Source organism: Myotis lucifugus, unplaced genomic scaffold (assembly GCF_000147115.1).
Source record: "Myotis lucifugus unplaced genomic scaffold, Myoluc2.0 scaffold_260, whole genome shotgun sequence".
Taxonomy (NCBI): Eukaryota; Metazoa; Chordata; class Mammalia; order Chiroptera; family Vespertilionidae; genus Myotis; species Myotis lucifugus.
The window spans coordinates 1,428,318-1,443,471 of NW_005871308.1; the positions used below are offsets into that span (position 1 = coordinate 1,428,318).

Sequence of the window (15,154 nt, forward strand, 5' to 3'; positions counted from 1 at the left end):
CAGTCTCACCTTATGCATAAGAAAAATGGGGCACAGGACAGTTCCCCACGTAGTTAGTGGCAAAGATGGAAATTGTAGGTGGGTGACCCTGCCTCCAAAACTCTGCTCCTTCCGCCATAGACTGCACTGCCTCCTGGTCTGATTTGGGGTCATATTTGAGTGAGGTTTCCTTACTTTTAAGATTTATGGCAACTCAGACTTGAAGCAGTTTGCCCCTAAGTCCCCTTTAGGTATTTTGACCAACCTTCCAATTGTTTGGCAGTAAAGCACATTTGGAAGGTCTTGTGAAATGCTACTTTTTACTTCAGTGTTTTGTTGTTGTTTTTTAAAGGCATTGCTTTTAAAATGACTTGATGGTTTCAAAGTAAAACTTAAAAAGTTATTCCCAGGGAAGATGATTTTTCCTTTACTTCGACCTGGTCTTGAAAGGAGAGGAAAACAGCCCTGTGGTCGCTGAGAAGGTCCCGAGGTGCTGGTGTGGCTCTCACTCTGGTTTGTTCTATTGCAGACAAGTCATTACTTTTCCATTTCTCACAACTGGGCTGAGCACAATTGAACCATGGGGGAACACAGTCCAGATAACAACATCATCTACTTTGAGGCAGACGAAGATGAGCTGACCCCTGATGACAGGATGCTCAGGTTTGTGGATAAAAACGGACTGGTGCCTTCCTCATCTGGAACTGTGTACGATAGGACAACTGTTCTTATTGAGCAGGACCCTGGCACTTTGGAGGATGAAGATGATGATGGACAGTGTGGAGAACCCTTGCCTTTTCTAGTAGGGGGTGAAGAGGGCTTTCATCTAATAGATCATGAAGCAATGTCCCAGGGTTATGTGCAACACATTATCTCACCAGATCAGATTCATTTAACAATAAACCCTGGTTCCACGCCCATGCCAAGAAATATCGAAGGTGCAACCCCTCACTCTGCAGTCGGAATGTCCAGAAACAAAACGTAAAGAAGTAAGTAAAGCGGTGGGTGAGGGCTCAGTTTGGCTTTGGGGAAAGTCCTTACACAGCTCTTGGTGGCAATTTTAGCGAGAAGGAAAGGAGTCTGTGCCATCAGGACCTACAATGGCTTTCTTGTCAATAATTCATGTTTCACGTTTTGTTGTGACTGTGGAACTTTCGGTTTGTAAGGCTACATTGAAATTTGGGAAAACGAAAGTATAATGTTTCTCATATTCCTCCCCAAATGATAAATAAAATAGAAATCTCACTGAAGTACATTTATATTTCTGATGCTGGAATGACTAGATCTGGCTTACCTCTGGGTTACATATAAATGACTTGTTTTGGAGATGGAGTATCTGCTGGAATATGTTTTTTTAGTGAATGTTGAATGAATAATAAAGGCTAGTTTTCTTTCATAAGAAATTTAGGCAAGAGACTCTAAATGAGAGCAGGTTATCTAAAATAAGTTTTCATGCTTTTATTTAGCTAGTGTTGAGTAAGGTAATGCATGTCACAGTGTTTTGGAAACTGAAACATTGTACAGGTGGTGATTATTAGCAGAATAAAAGATGTGGTTTAAAGGTAGTGATATACATTATATAAGAACTAATTGAAGGTCAATTAGAAAAAAATAGATCACTGGTAGTTGCAATGCAGGGACTAAATGTAAAATGTTACCAAATAGACATAGGGTAAATTGTTTGGCAAAATAGTTTTCTGTTGTAATGAAGGTCTTGAAATGGGGCATTCATGACATATGGCTTTTCCTTTAGCCTTAGGATATCAGAGCTGGAAGGAGCCCTAGAGAGACCATCTTGTCCCACCTCCTTACCCCAAGCAGTAATCTCTATAGCATCTCTGACATCAGTTTCCCTGGTCTCTGCTTGACCACTTCCAGAATGAGGAGGGCACAGTGTTTCACGGCTCAGCCTAATAGATTTGTTGGCCAGCTCTGATTGTTAGAAAGCTGTTACTTGTATGGAGCCAAAATCGGCCTTCCTGCAGTTGCCCACTCCTTCCTAGTTCTGCCTTCCTGAACAACAGCAAGTTAAGCCTTCCTTTCGAAGGACAACCCATCAGATATTTAAAGATCATGGATTTCTCTTCATCTTCACCTGTACAGGCTAAACACCTCCATTTATTTGAAGATCCCTCTTATGACATTTTCCCCCTTGCTTGTCATCAGCTTGGTCACCTTTAATTGTATGAATTTCAGTTTCCAAATTCCTCTTAAAATTCATAATTGAGCATAATCTCACAAGTGTAAGTCCACTAGCACTGAATACTGTGTGACTCATCTCTTGATCTGGACACTGTACTACAATTACTATATAGTATGTATTTTATTAATAACGACATCATACTCTCAGCTTGTACTTGGAAACCTCCAGACTAGTGATTCTTATTTGGGGCAATTCTGTCCCCAGGATACATCTGGCAATGTCTGGAGACATTTTTGGTTGTCACCTGGGGGAAGTGCTATCGGAATCTCATAGGTAGCATCCAAAGATCCTGTTAAATATTTCACAATGCACAGGACAGCCCACCCACAACAAAGAATTATATGGCCCGCCCGGCCAAGTGTGGCTCAGTGGTTGAACTTTGACCTATGAACCAGGAGGTCACTGTTCGATTCCAGGTCAAGGCACATGTGCAGGTTGCGGGCTTGATCCCCAGTAGGGGGCGTGCAGAAGGCAGCCAATTGATGATTCTCTCTTATCATTGATGTTTCTAGCTCTAGCCTCTCTCTTCCTCTCTGAAATCAGTAAAAAAAAATTTTAAATTAAAAAAAGAATTATGTGGCCCCAAATGTCAATTGTCTATGTTCCAGTAAAACTTTATTTACAAATGGGCAGTGGGCTGAATTTGGCCCACTGGCTGTAGTGTGGACTAGAACATACGAGTAGTAGTAGATAAAGGTGGAAAGATAGTAGAGATCAAGATAGGGAAGGCAGTGGTAGCATGCTAAGGGGTTTGGACTGTATTCTGGAACTAGAGGGAAACCATGAAGGTGTCTGAGCCAAGGAGTGATATGGTTAGAGTGGCCTTTTTAAAAAGGTTGCTCTGGTAACTGGTTTCTTGACTGCCCAGACAGGAGATAGTTGTAGTTTAGGTTTGGGGTTTCATTTGAGTCTGATGAAGGATAGTGGCCTTTTATGTGGAGAAAATCGAGAGCTTTTCTTGCAGTATAAGAGAACTTGGTATATTATGAGAGTCTGAAGATTGAGTCATGAATTGGGTATGATTCAAAGGATTCATCCAATTTTCCAAGTGTGTTGAGTTTCTCCTCTGTCTTAGCATAGGGGCCACACAGATGATTGGCAGAACTTCAAGTCTAGGTAGCGCGCTAAGTGGTTAGAGTCCACTGTGATAGGTCCTTTAACAGAGGCATATTCACAGTGCTGTGTGCATGCTGAGGAAAAAGCAGCTGACTCTGCTGGCCCCTGTCCCCTCTGGGAATGGCGATTCCATAACAGAATTCAAGAAGACAAGAAGAGGAGAAATTGATGAGTTTGTTTGGAGTATGTTAAATGCACAGTCCTTGGGGAAAATGAAGGTGAACATGTTGAGAAGTCCATTGGAACTATGAATCTTAAGTCGAGGAAATGGCTTGAGATGAGAATTGTGGATCCATGAAAGGACAGTAGTTCAGACTACTGAGTTTACTCAGGGGAGAAGTAAGAGTTGATCTGAGAATTTAAGGGTTAGAAAGAGAACCATAGATCACATAAAGAGAGAGAGATGGGTGGAAGGCAGTGTTGTGGAAGCCGAGGGAAGAGCGTTCCAGGCTGTGTGAATATTTCTGTGTGACCCTGCAGAGGGATTGAAGGGCCCAAGAGAAGCCATTGGTTCTGCTATCTGCACAGTTGATCACATCATGAGAAGATGTTCAGTAGAGCCCTGGGGGCTGAAGCCAGATTTTGAGTTTTGAGTGATGGAGAAATAGGTGGGTGGTGAGGAAAGGGGAGGCAGGAAGTGTCAAGTTTGTATGTGTGTGTGTTTAAATATGGTAGTTGGAGGAAGAGTGTTAAGGCAGTAGTAACTCAAGGGGATTGAATCATTTCTAGCACAAAAAATCTGACATAGTTTAGGGCCCATCAGTGTTAATGATTACTAGTGAAAGTGTTTCAAGAGCAAATGTTAGGGAAACATTAAATCAGGACAGAGATTTGATTATTACAGGATTTCTCAGAGCTTTTGATGTGCTAATAACTAAGAAGGAAGGAAAGGCAGAGTTCTCCAAATGTTTTGAACTTGGGAGACTATTTTTCAGTTTCATTCCCAGAGTCAGTGTTTTGGGGAACACATTTTGGGATATGCTGATCTAGACAGAAGAGGACGCGGTAGGGAGGGAATGATTATGCAATCAGTGATATGAGCTGTCACTTTCCCACTTTGCACTACTGGCAAGCCTGATTTACTGTTCATGTCTCAGTCATTGATAATCATGTTGAGTAGGACAAGGTCAAGGGTATTACTAGTATGAACCCTTGTTCAGTGTACTGTGGATTTAGCTCACTGACTTTCCCCCTCACCACATTTTTCCATTCAATCGATGAGGCCTACATGGAAGATTCTATAACCTGTTTTTGAATTCAATAGGTGTGGGGTAGGTTGGGGATTGAGAGAGAAGCAGCAGTGGCTTTTAGTCTTTTAAAATCTTGCTAAGGACCAGGCATTCAGGAGACTTGTGAAGTACCTTAGCTTTTGCTTTCACAGTGATTTTATTTTTTTTGGCATTTAAGTCCATTTTATAAACTTGTTTGGTAACACTCTTCATGATTCTTTACTCCCCCCTCCCTTCTTTTTTTAAACTTAGTCTTTTTCTCCATTTCCCATTCTCTTACTCTTAAGAAATCTAATCATTTGAAAACTAGTTAGTCTTCTTGGCTTCTTAGGCAGCTTATTTTTCTGAGTCAGATTTTAGCCTGAATTTCCTGTTTACCCCGATTGTGCCATTGCTTTCTGTTGTGTGTAGTTGGCTTACCTATTACAGTCATGTGCCCCATAACAATGTTTCTGTCAAGAGGGACCTGTCAACATAGAGCCGGTGGTTCCTTAAGATTGTAATGGAGCTGCAATGTATTGTAGAATTGTATACCTGTAACCCATATAATTTAATTAACCAATGTCACCCCATTACATTAACAAAAAAGATTATAATGGAACTGAAAAATTCCTATTGTCTAGTTGCTCCTAGGCTACAAGCCTATATAGCATGTTACTGTACAAAACATGAGATTAAATCAAGCACAGGAGAATGTGATGCAATCAAGATATACAGTAAACACGAGATGTGTGAGACTGCTGCTAGCCTAACATAGCATACTGTTTTACAGCAAACTTTTTTTTGTATAAAGAGTACATCCTAAAATAACAATAAAAAGTATAGTATAGTAAATATGTAAACCAGTAACATAGTCGTTTATTGTCATTATGAAGTACTATGTACTGTACATCATTGTATGTGCTGTGCTTTTATATGACTGGCTGTGTAGTTTGTGTATTCCAGCAACACCACTTGTAGCCTGGGTGTGCAGTAGGCTAGATTTGTGTAAGTGCACTCTATGATGTTTGCCAACAAAGAAATCGCCGAAGGACGCATTTCTCAGAACAAAGTCTCGTCATTAAGCAGCGCATGGCGGTACTTCATTGCTTTTTCCACATGCTTGCCTTGTACAGAAATAAACCAACCAGAGCCTTGCTACAGACACTGTCTTTTCCTTCCACAGGGACACTGGTCATTCTGACTCTAATTTCGTGTATCTTATTCTCATACTTGCTGTTTTACTATGCCTACCTGTTGGTTTGGTAGCTTTGAAAAATTTCCAAAGTAGTGTTACTCTGTTCCAGATCAGCATTCTTAAGAGTTGCTCCCAAACTTGAATCTCTGCCCTTCCTGAGAACCTGCCAGGACTAATACTGTGCTGTGAACATTTTCATGTTCATCCATCTCTGTTTGAAACACATTGGTGAACATAATGCACAACCACATGTTGTAGTGCTGCCCCCAAAGCCCCCTACCCCTGTGGCTTACCGACCTTGTCACTTTTCTGCTGAATAGTTGTCGGAAACGTGTGAAGAAAGCCAGCAATCATATACCGAATATGTTGTTCTTGTACCAAAGTATTCCAGTGCACTGATTGAGAAGGAGTATCTTTTTCTACCGAGAAGCACAGTTACAGTGGTGCTTTATGAATTAGGCTGCTTGCTATATTGGTTAGTGACAAAAGGAGACTTATTTTTTCTAGTGTGACAAATGGGAAGTAGAAGAGTAAGGGGGGAAATCTGACTCCAGGGTTTCAGAGCCTTTTTGCAGTGGGACCTTTACTTTGGGATACTTACTTCCAATTCCTCGTTCCTCATTATCAGTCCCTTGGGCTGTGGAATGATCGGTCCACTCAAACCAGGAGGGTGCTGGCTTTCCCAGAGGGGAACCGGCCACTTTCCTTCTTTGTATAAACCAGTGGTTCCCAAACTTATTTGGCCTACCGCCCCCTTTCCAGGAAAAATATTACTCAGCGCCCCCTGGAAATTAATTTTTTTTAAATTTTAATAGCAATTAAACAGAAAGATATATGTATTAATGTTTCTACCTTTTTCATAAAATATAGTAAAGAAAGGTGTAAATTAGAAACATTGAAGTTTGAAATTATGAAACTATTTATTGAACTCAGAATAGAAAGGTAATACAAAAAAAGTTAAAACAAATGCACCTGTGGCCATCACCGCCCCCCTGGATCGCTGCAGCGCCCACCAGGGGGCGGTAGCGCCCACTTTGGGAATCACTGGTATAAACTATCATTATGTTTTTGTACAGGTTCCTTCTGAACTCCCATGGAATTGCCATTGAGAACTAGGAAAGACAGAGACAGTTTTTGCTTGAAATTCTAGAGTTAAGGATCCATTCATTCTTTCCACAGCTTTTACTTGTTGGGTATCTACTTTTGTCAAATAGTTTCTCTCCAGGACTTAGAATCCAGTATGGAAACTGCTAGAAGCTGTATATACAAAGTTCCGTAGGAGTCCAGGGCTGGAAGCATTTTCCCGTTTACCACCAGATGAAGCTGTTGTAGCGCTGTCCCCTGCAAGCCTGCATGTGTGTTACATACCTCTCCCCGTCATCAGCATTTCCCTCACTGGGGCTTGCTGGCCTGGAAAAGGGACAAGGGTGGTTTTCCAACATGGTGCTGCAGGAATAACAGGTCTCAGATGTACATGTTATGTAGGCTGTACCTGTTGGGTTTTGCTAAAATGTTGCTATTGTGGAACATTGGAGAAAGAATTTGTATTTTCATGTCTTTCTCTTATTTAAACCAAGCTTATTCTTAAAATTGTTTTTTCTTGATTTGCACAGGGATAACTTAGACCTTGGTTCCATCTTTGTTTTGGTATATACGATATGGCCTTAGACAAGTTGCTCTGTTACCACTCTTGTAAAATTGAAATAAAAATATCTCATTGCATTTTGTGCAGACGAAATGACATTTATTCATAATAAATATACAACACTCTAAGCATAAAACATTTAGCTTAATGTCTGGTTCATCGTGGTTGTTCAGTGAATGTTTATTTACTTCTCTTTCTTGTTGGCCCACATGGTTCTTGAAGGAGGTTGGGAGGTAATTTCCAGTTTAAGAAGAGTTTACATTGGTCTCTGGTAGGAACTCCTAGGGAAGCATTTTCTCCTTAAAACAAAGTTATAAATTTTGGTTAGGTTCCAGGACAGTCTGCAGAAGTCCCGATAACTCGTAATTAGCTCAACTGTCATGTGAATACCACTATGGAATGTGAACCATGGTTTATAACCATGTTTTTAAATGAGAACAGGTTTGTAGTCCTACTGCAGGGTTCCAGCCTTGGCCACAGCTAATCCTCTGCTCTCCCACTCGGCTCCCTTTGACTTCCTTAGCACCCAGGCCACTGATAGATACAGCGGAGCCTTGTTTCTCGAACAACTCCCATCTCGAACAATTCGCTTCTCAACCGGACAGCCCTTTCATGCTGATACCTGTATGATGAGTCATGCATCTCTCAGGTGACAGATAAAGGAGAGAATGCGAAAATATGAGTCAGTTTACCACAGTTAAAATCTCAGGATATTGTGCTGTGAATATTTTTGTGTTTTTTTGCTTTTGATGCTACTTATAATTATTGTAAAATTTTCATCTTTACTGTATTTCCTTTCCTTTTTGTTAAATTTACATTTCATGTTCTTTTTGTTTTTAAAGTGTTTATTATAGGTTAAACAGTATAATAGACATGTACTGTTTATAAGAAAGGTTAAAATAAGGAATCATTTGGGGTTCTGGAACAGATTAATTCAATTTACATTATTTCTAATGGGAAAAAATGATTTGATTTTCGAACAGCCTTCAGGAACAAATTAAGTTTGAGAAACGAGGTTCCACCGTACTTCCACAGTGGGCAGTTGGGACACCAGGCAAAGCTGAGGCTCTTAAAGCTAAAGAATGAGGACTCCTGTTCTGTGGCAGTAGCAGTGGGAGAGGGTGCGATGGCTTGCGTCTGTTGAGTGCCTGCTATATGGGAGTTGCTGTATCAAGGGCTTTAATATAGTTTTGTATTTGATTTTCATAACAATCTTATAAATAAGTACTATTGACCCTCATTTTACAGGTGAAAAAACTGAGACTTAGAAACATACCATTAGCAAGTGGTAAACTGAGATTTGAACTGAGGACTTTCTGCATGCCAAAGCCTGTCTATGCCTTTCTAGCATAGTACACTATTTTTGCAAAGATGGGGAGAAAGGACACAGACCTGTTAGCTGTGAAAAGGGCTGAGAAATTAGGGGCAGCACAATGCCATTAGTTCTAAGGGTGAAAGGTTAAGGAGTGGGAACAGCTGTCTGAATGTAGCTCTGTGGTGGACAGTGGGCGGCCTGGTGAAGAAATGAGGTCAGTTCACAGCTCTTCTACTTCTCCTTTGAGCTCTGGTTGTACAGGATGTGTGGAAGGAATGAGATCAGTGCCAGCAGAGGAGCAGGGTTCGTATCAGGGAGAGGGAAGGGGAAGTCCCTAGTGATGGGGAGGGAAGGGCAGCTCCTTCAGCCACAGTATGCCAGCCAGTCATTCATTTGTAAGAATGTTCATATGCTGGGTGCTCAGAATCAGAGACTCCACTCCTTAGTATGGGCTGTTAATGTGTGTAGAGTTAATTTTCTCAGACTCAGACCCAGCTTTTTGTTCTTTTCGGAAATTTTTTAAGCATTGTCTCCTGGAGTTCTGGGTTTTAATTTTCTCATTTTTGCTTATTTCATTCACCTTTCTTTTTCTGATTCTGTGGACTTAACAAAGGCAATCATCTTTGATAGATGTTTCTCTATTCTAGAACTACTTAGCACACTTTGTAAAGCAACATCAGTTCTCTGAAAGCTCATGCTTCCTGCCCGTTACTAGCATCAGACCCCATCCTCAGTGAGCCCAAGCCGTGCTCTCTCCAAGCTCCTTAATCCACAACCCTCTTTGAAGGCTATGTAGGAACATTAAAGTGATGCAGTTCTCACGCTCTTTTGGAGAAACATCATCTGTTGGAATCTTCAATGACATGTTCATATTGTATATACTCTTACTTAATTTTGATAGGCAAATTAATTATGAGTCACCTCTCCCTCAAGTTCTTTGACGTTAGCTTGGGCATCACCTCTTTGAGCAGCTTATCTTAATCATTCCCCAGTCTAATTTAAATGCTTTTTCTCTACATTTCTCTATATTCTGACATCCATTTATCAGCACATTTTTTTGTACCATCTTGCTCTTTGTTTGAATCTCTTCTTCATTTTGAGCTCCTTGAGAGCAGGGGTTATTTGTCCTGTATTCCTAGCACATGGGACAGTAGAATTTCTGGAACATATTTTTTTTAATGCATGCATGCATGATATCCTTAATTGTGTTTAAGTATACCACATGTTGCAATACCTTCTCTATGTAACCAGGAAAACGTACATGGTTTTTTTGCAACTTCCTGTTCTGATCCAGTTTGAGGAGGTTTTGCTTTTCCTTTTTGTGAAATCTGGTGCTGTTTAAAATGATTCTGAAAGTCAGAATAGCGACTTCCATTTACTGGCTCCCTCCAAATGGAGTGAGAGATTACTCGTTTATTTAGCATTTTATGAGGGAGTAGGCATTTGCTTTGACAGTCAGCCATTTCTCCCACCTTTAAATACAAATATCATCCTAGTCTCTACCCCCTCCTAATTCTCCTGTCTCTCTCTCTCTCTTTTCTCAGCCAAGTTACTTTTTAAAAAAATTTTTAAGTATTTATTTTCTCACATACTTTTTATTATGTAGTGTCCATGATTGACAACAATTGTGAACATATGACAATAGAGTATGCATGGTACAATTTTATGAGTATGTAGAAAGGAGCTCCAGAAATTAACATCTGGAAGTTGGTCCTGGCCCCAGCATTTAATCTAACTCATGGCCTATCCTCGCCAGGTGGCTCATTTGGTTGGGCATGGTCTTATACACCTAAAGGTTGTGGGTTCGATTCCCAGTCAGCGCATGTACCAAGGTTGCAGGTTCGATTCTCTGTTGGGGTGCATACAGGAGGCAACTGATCAATGTTTGTTTCTCTGTCACATTAAGGTTTCTCTTACTCTCTTCCTTCTTCTCTCTCTAAAAAGCAATAAAAAACATATCCTCAGCTCTGTCCAGGTGGCTCAGTTGGTTGGAGCATCATCCCATGCACCCAAGGGTCACAGGTTAGATTTCCTATCAGAGCGCATACCTGGGTTGTGGGTTTGGTCTCCAGTCAGGACATGCATGGGAGGCAATCGATCGATGTTTCTCTATCATCTCCCTTTCCCCCTCCCCCTCTCTCAAATCAATAAACATATCCTTGGGCAAGGATTAAACAAAAACTTAGGAATATACCTGGTTAATTTAGGAAAAACCTGGGGTGGAGTTTTTCCATCCTGATGATTTTTTTCAATTTCATAGGATAAGTTATAAAAAATAACATGTTTGCTTTTCAATGTATGTTAGAATAGTGGGTTCATTTGTTAAAAGGTCGGGGTAATGTCTCTTGCCCCATAGAAAGCAATACTGGGAACCTGCTGATTTAATTTCCCCCCAAATTATATTGAGTTTCTGATTTATCTGTGTCAGTTATCCAGTGAAAATTTTCTTTTAAATTCACGGTAGACAGTATCCTGTCACCTGTGTGCTGCTTTACCACTTTCATTTCGTAGTGAGTTGGGGAACACAGATCAATTTTAATTTTTACTTGGAATTCAAACTAATTTTAGTTTAACTTGATTACAGTGAAAACACAGTAGTCTATAAAGAGCACTGCAGTATAGGGAGGCAGTAGTGGATGAGGTTGTAGATAAGAGCATGGGCTTGTGAACTTACCAGTACCTGGATTTGAATTCCAGCGCTGCCATTTCCTATCTGTGTGAACTACAGAATTCCTTGAGTCTTGTTACTTCCCTTAGTAAGCATTGCTTCACCTTTAGGACTCAACTCTACAGTTAGGTCTTTTACTAAGCGTTTTATGATCTCTCCAGGTTAAATTTCTCATTCCTCCAACTTTCTGTCTCTTCAAAAAACCAGAAGCTCAGAAAACACCTTTGAGCTTACGTTCTCCATGGCCTTGATCATCTGGTGTCAAGTGGGGACTGCCTTCCCTGACTGGGTGTGTGTTACACACTTCCAATAGATAGGATTATATTGGTTAATTACTCCTTAATAAAGCTGGGGGGGGGGGTGTTTATATGTTCTCTAGTTCACCATTTGAGAGGCTTCGGTTATAGCTGGGCACTTCGGGTGGTAATTGGTCCATCTGGATCTTTTGTTTTGTACGGGACAATGCTCTCACTAACAGAGCCACCCCGCCAGGGCCTGGCTCTTTTATTTTGAACTCTGGTTTAGGTATAAGCATTTCGAAGGCTGTGAACTTGACACATAGAAAGCCTTTATTTTATTTTATTTTTTTAAAAAATATATTTTATTGATTTTTCACAGAGAGGAAGGGAGAGGGATAGAGAGTTAGAAACATCGATGAGAGAGAAACATTGATCAGCTGCCTCCTGCACACCTCCTACTGGGGATGTGCCCGCAACCAAGGTACATGCCCTTGGCCGGAATCGAACCTGGGACCTTTCAGTCCGCAGGCTGACGCTCTATCCACTGAGCCAAACCAGTTAGGGCAGAAAGCCTTTAATAAGTACTCATGGAATTGAATTGAATGGAGTAAAACCTTTCCTAACCAGATTTTGCCTTTTTCTACCTTTACTTCAGTTATTAATTTAATTAGATCATGCTGTTTATTTTGCATATTATTCTTCATAGCATAGAACATCGTAGTTGAAGGAACTGATCAACTCTTTCTAAAGACAGAGAAAGAAAGGAAGTGTATTTCAAGTATGGTAGAGACACATTTCCTAGCTATAATATTTGTTAGGAATGGATTATTATGAGATGACGTTGCATCCTTTTATTTAAAAATCTTCTATGCAATTAGCATAATCAAGCACCTTCTTGAAGACAGAGGGAAGAGCAACATTGAATTCCTTATGAGTTTATACAGTGCAGCAGTGAATGATCAGAATGTTTCATAAAATTTTGACATCTAATATATAGTGTAAACATATTAACTTTAAGACATTATAGGTTTAGGCAGAATTTGAGGACAACTGTTAATCAGCAGGTGCACAGCTTTTGCAAAAAAAATGTAGAATTTGTCATTTCATAATTTGCTTCTCTATCAAAAACAGCTGTCGCAGCCGAGTTTATTGAAAAATTAGTTCTATTCATTGTCTCCAGCTTCTTGCTTTTCTCTGATTTCTCAGCCCATTACATTCTGGTTTCTGTTCCTACTCCTCCAATGAAGCTAGTCTTGCTGGGGCAATTATGACTTTGTGAATTGGCCAAATCCAAGAAATGCTTATCAGTCATCTCTGCCACATTGGACCTAGTTAACATCTTCCTTGAAACTCTGTTCCTTTGTCACTTGTAGTCCTTGTTAGTAGTTTTCTCAGCATCAAGTCCTGCTGGTTTTATTTTGTTCATTTGTTTAGTCATTTATTCCTTCATTCAACAAATATGCATTGAGTGCCACTTCTCCACAAGAGTAGGCCCTGAGGCTGTGGCAGTGACCAAGACAGGCATGACAGATGCAGTCCCTGTTCTCATGGAACCTATAGCCCAAAAGGAGAGTAGCCATTCATTCATTTAACTCAAGGAATACTTATTTAGTGCCTCCTTAGCTACTGCTGTGCCTAGCATCTAAATAGATAATGATATAAATTGTTAAATTATTTAATCTTAATGGTATTATATGATTTAAAGAAATAGAGGAAGCTATGAGAACCTATAACAAGAATACCTAGTTTGTGGTAGGAGTTGGGAGTCAATTAGGAAAGAGTTCCTTGAGGAAGGAACATTTATTTGAAACTTGAATTGGCCAAGTAAGAGTAGGGATTGAAAGGGCAGGGAGACAGGGAAGGGTAGTTAATTATTGATTGTACTGTTACCTATAAAGTTATCAGCTGTTGCAGCATCTTAAGAATGAAATTCTGCTCTTATCTTTCGTCCTTGTCATAGGCTTTACGATTGAGGCATGCAGACTCCTTGATTGCAGCACTCACAGCCCTTTTCTCTTTCCTGGTCAGTGGTTATTTTGAAATCTCTATCTGGCAGCACCAAAGAGATTTTTAGCCTTGATGGGAAGTCAAGATATACGTTTGAGTGGATAATCAATAAGTGTCCAATGAGTGGTATAGTTAAATATTGGAATTCAGAGAAGGGCACTGTCACTTAGACATGGGATGATTAACATCCCATGAGGGCTTTGGAGGTAGGTAGTGAAGCTTGAATTGAAGAGAGAGACTCAGAAAAGCAGAGAAGAAAGGAACCAGCCATTTCCAGTAGAGAAAAAGGAGAAAGCAAAGGCAGAGAAGTGGAAATGCAGTGTTGCATTTGGGGAAGGGTGTACTGTTGCCTGTAGGCCGAGACAGAGCCTACTTTGTACTGGAGTAATGCAATAGAAGATGGAAGAGGACCTACGAAGGATCTTGACTATCAGGCTAAGGAATTGGATTTATTGTTTGAGCAGAGCGATGGCATGTGTAGAACAGTTTCAGAATAAATCTGGCAGCGGGCGGCTTCAAAGCCAGGCTCCGAGACATGAGAATGCCTGGACTACTGGGCCAGTGATTCAGCGCAACAGATGTTTGTGCGGCACCTCCCTGGTGGCAGTGGGAAGGGTCAGGAATGAATAAGTGAGAGCACTTGCCTGAGGAATCCAGATTTGTGCAAGATCATATTGAAGGTTGGATAGATGAGAGAGGAGTGGGAGGGGAGACGGGAGGAGTCAGGGCCCCTCATCCCCCCACCCCCACTGGTTCTAGGGGTTGGCAAACTGTGGCCCATAGACCAGATCCATCCAGATGCCTGTTTTTGTAAAATGGTTTTTACATTTTATTTATTTACTTCTTTTGAATTATTTTATTGATTTCAGAGAAGAAGGGAGAGGAAGAGAGAGCTAGAAACATCAATGATGAAAGAATCATTGATCAGCTGCCTCCTGCACACCCCCAACAGGGACTGAGCCCACAGCCTGGGCATATGCCCTGACCGGGAATCGAACCCATCACCTCTTGGTTCCTGGGTCAACATTCAACCTCTCAACTGCTGAGCCACACTTGGCTGGGCTGGTATTTTATATTTTAAAATATCAAAATAACAGTATTTCATGATGGACGAAAATGACATGAAATTCAAATTTCATTGTCATAGCATTTTTGGAGCACAGCCTTGTCTGTCCATTTATGTATTGCCTATGGCTCCTTCCACATAGAGCAGCAGAGTTGAGTAGTTGTAACAGAGACTGCATGGCCCACAAAGCCTAAAATATTTACTGTTTGTCTCTTTACAGAAACCTTGTCCACCCTTGAGTCACACCCATCCTTATCTCATTCCTCTGTTCTCTGAAACTCAGTGTCTCTCTTCCTACCTGAAGCTTTCCTTCTACCCAGGCTTTTAAATATCCTTCTCTATGTTCCTCCCTAGATCCTCAGCTTTACTCTCTGCAGGGACCTTTCCCCTCCCAAATATGCTCAAGACATGCCTTCCTTAGAAAACAAAAACAAACACTTCTGCTGCTGGTCTCCATCTCCAGTCTGTACCTCCACGTCACCTAGGCCTGCTGACCCCAGCAGTCCATTA

At 40.8% G+C, this 15,154-nt stretch overlaps 1 protein-coding gene across 1 annotated transcript in view; it reads left to right on the plus strand.

The window, feature by feature from the left end:
- Positions 1–15,154, plus strand: part of MTF1 (metal regulatory transcription factor 1) — a 45,011-nt gene that overhangs the window by 1,184 nt on the left and 28,673 nt on the right. Inside the window, 2 exon segments of the mRNA XM_006099134.3 lie at positions 509–925; positions 927–968. Coding sequence (XP_006099196.1) covers positions 560–925; positions 927–968 — 408 coding nt within the window. The 5' untranslated portion in view covers positions 509–559.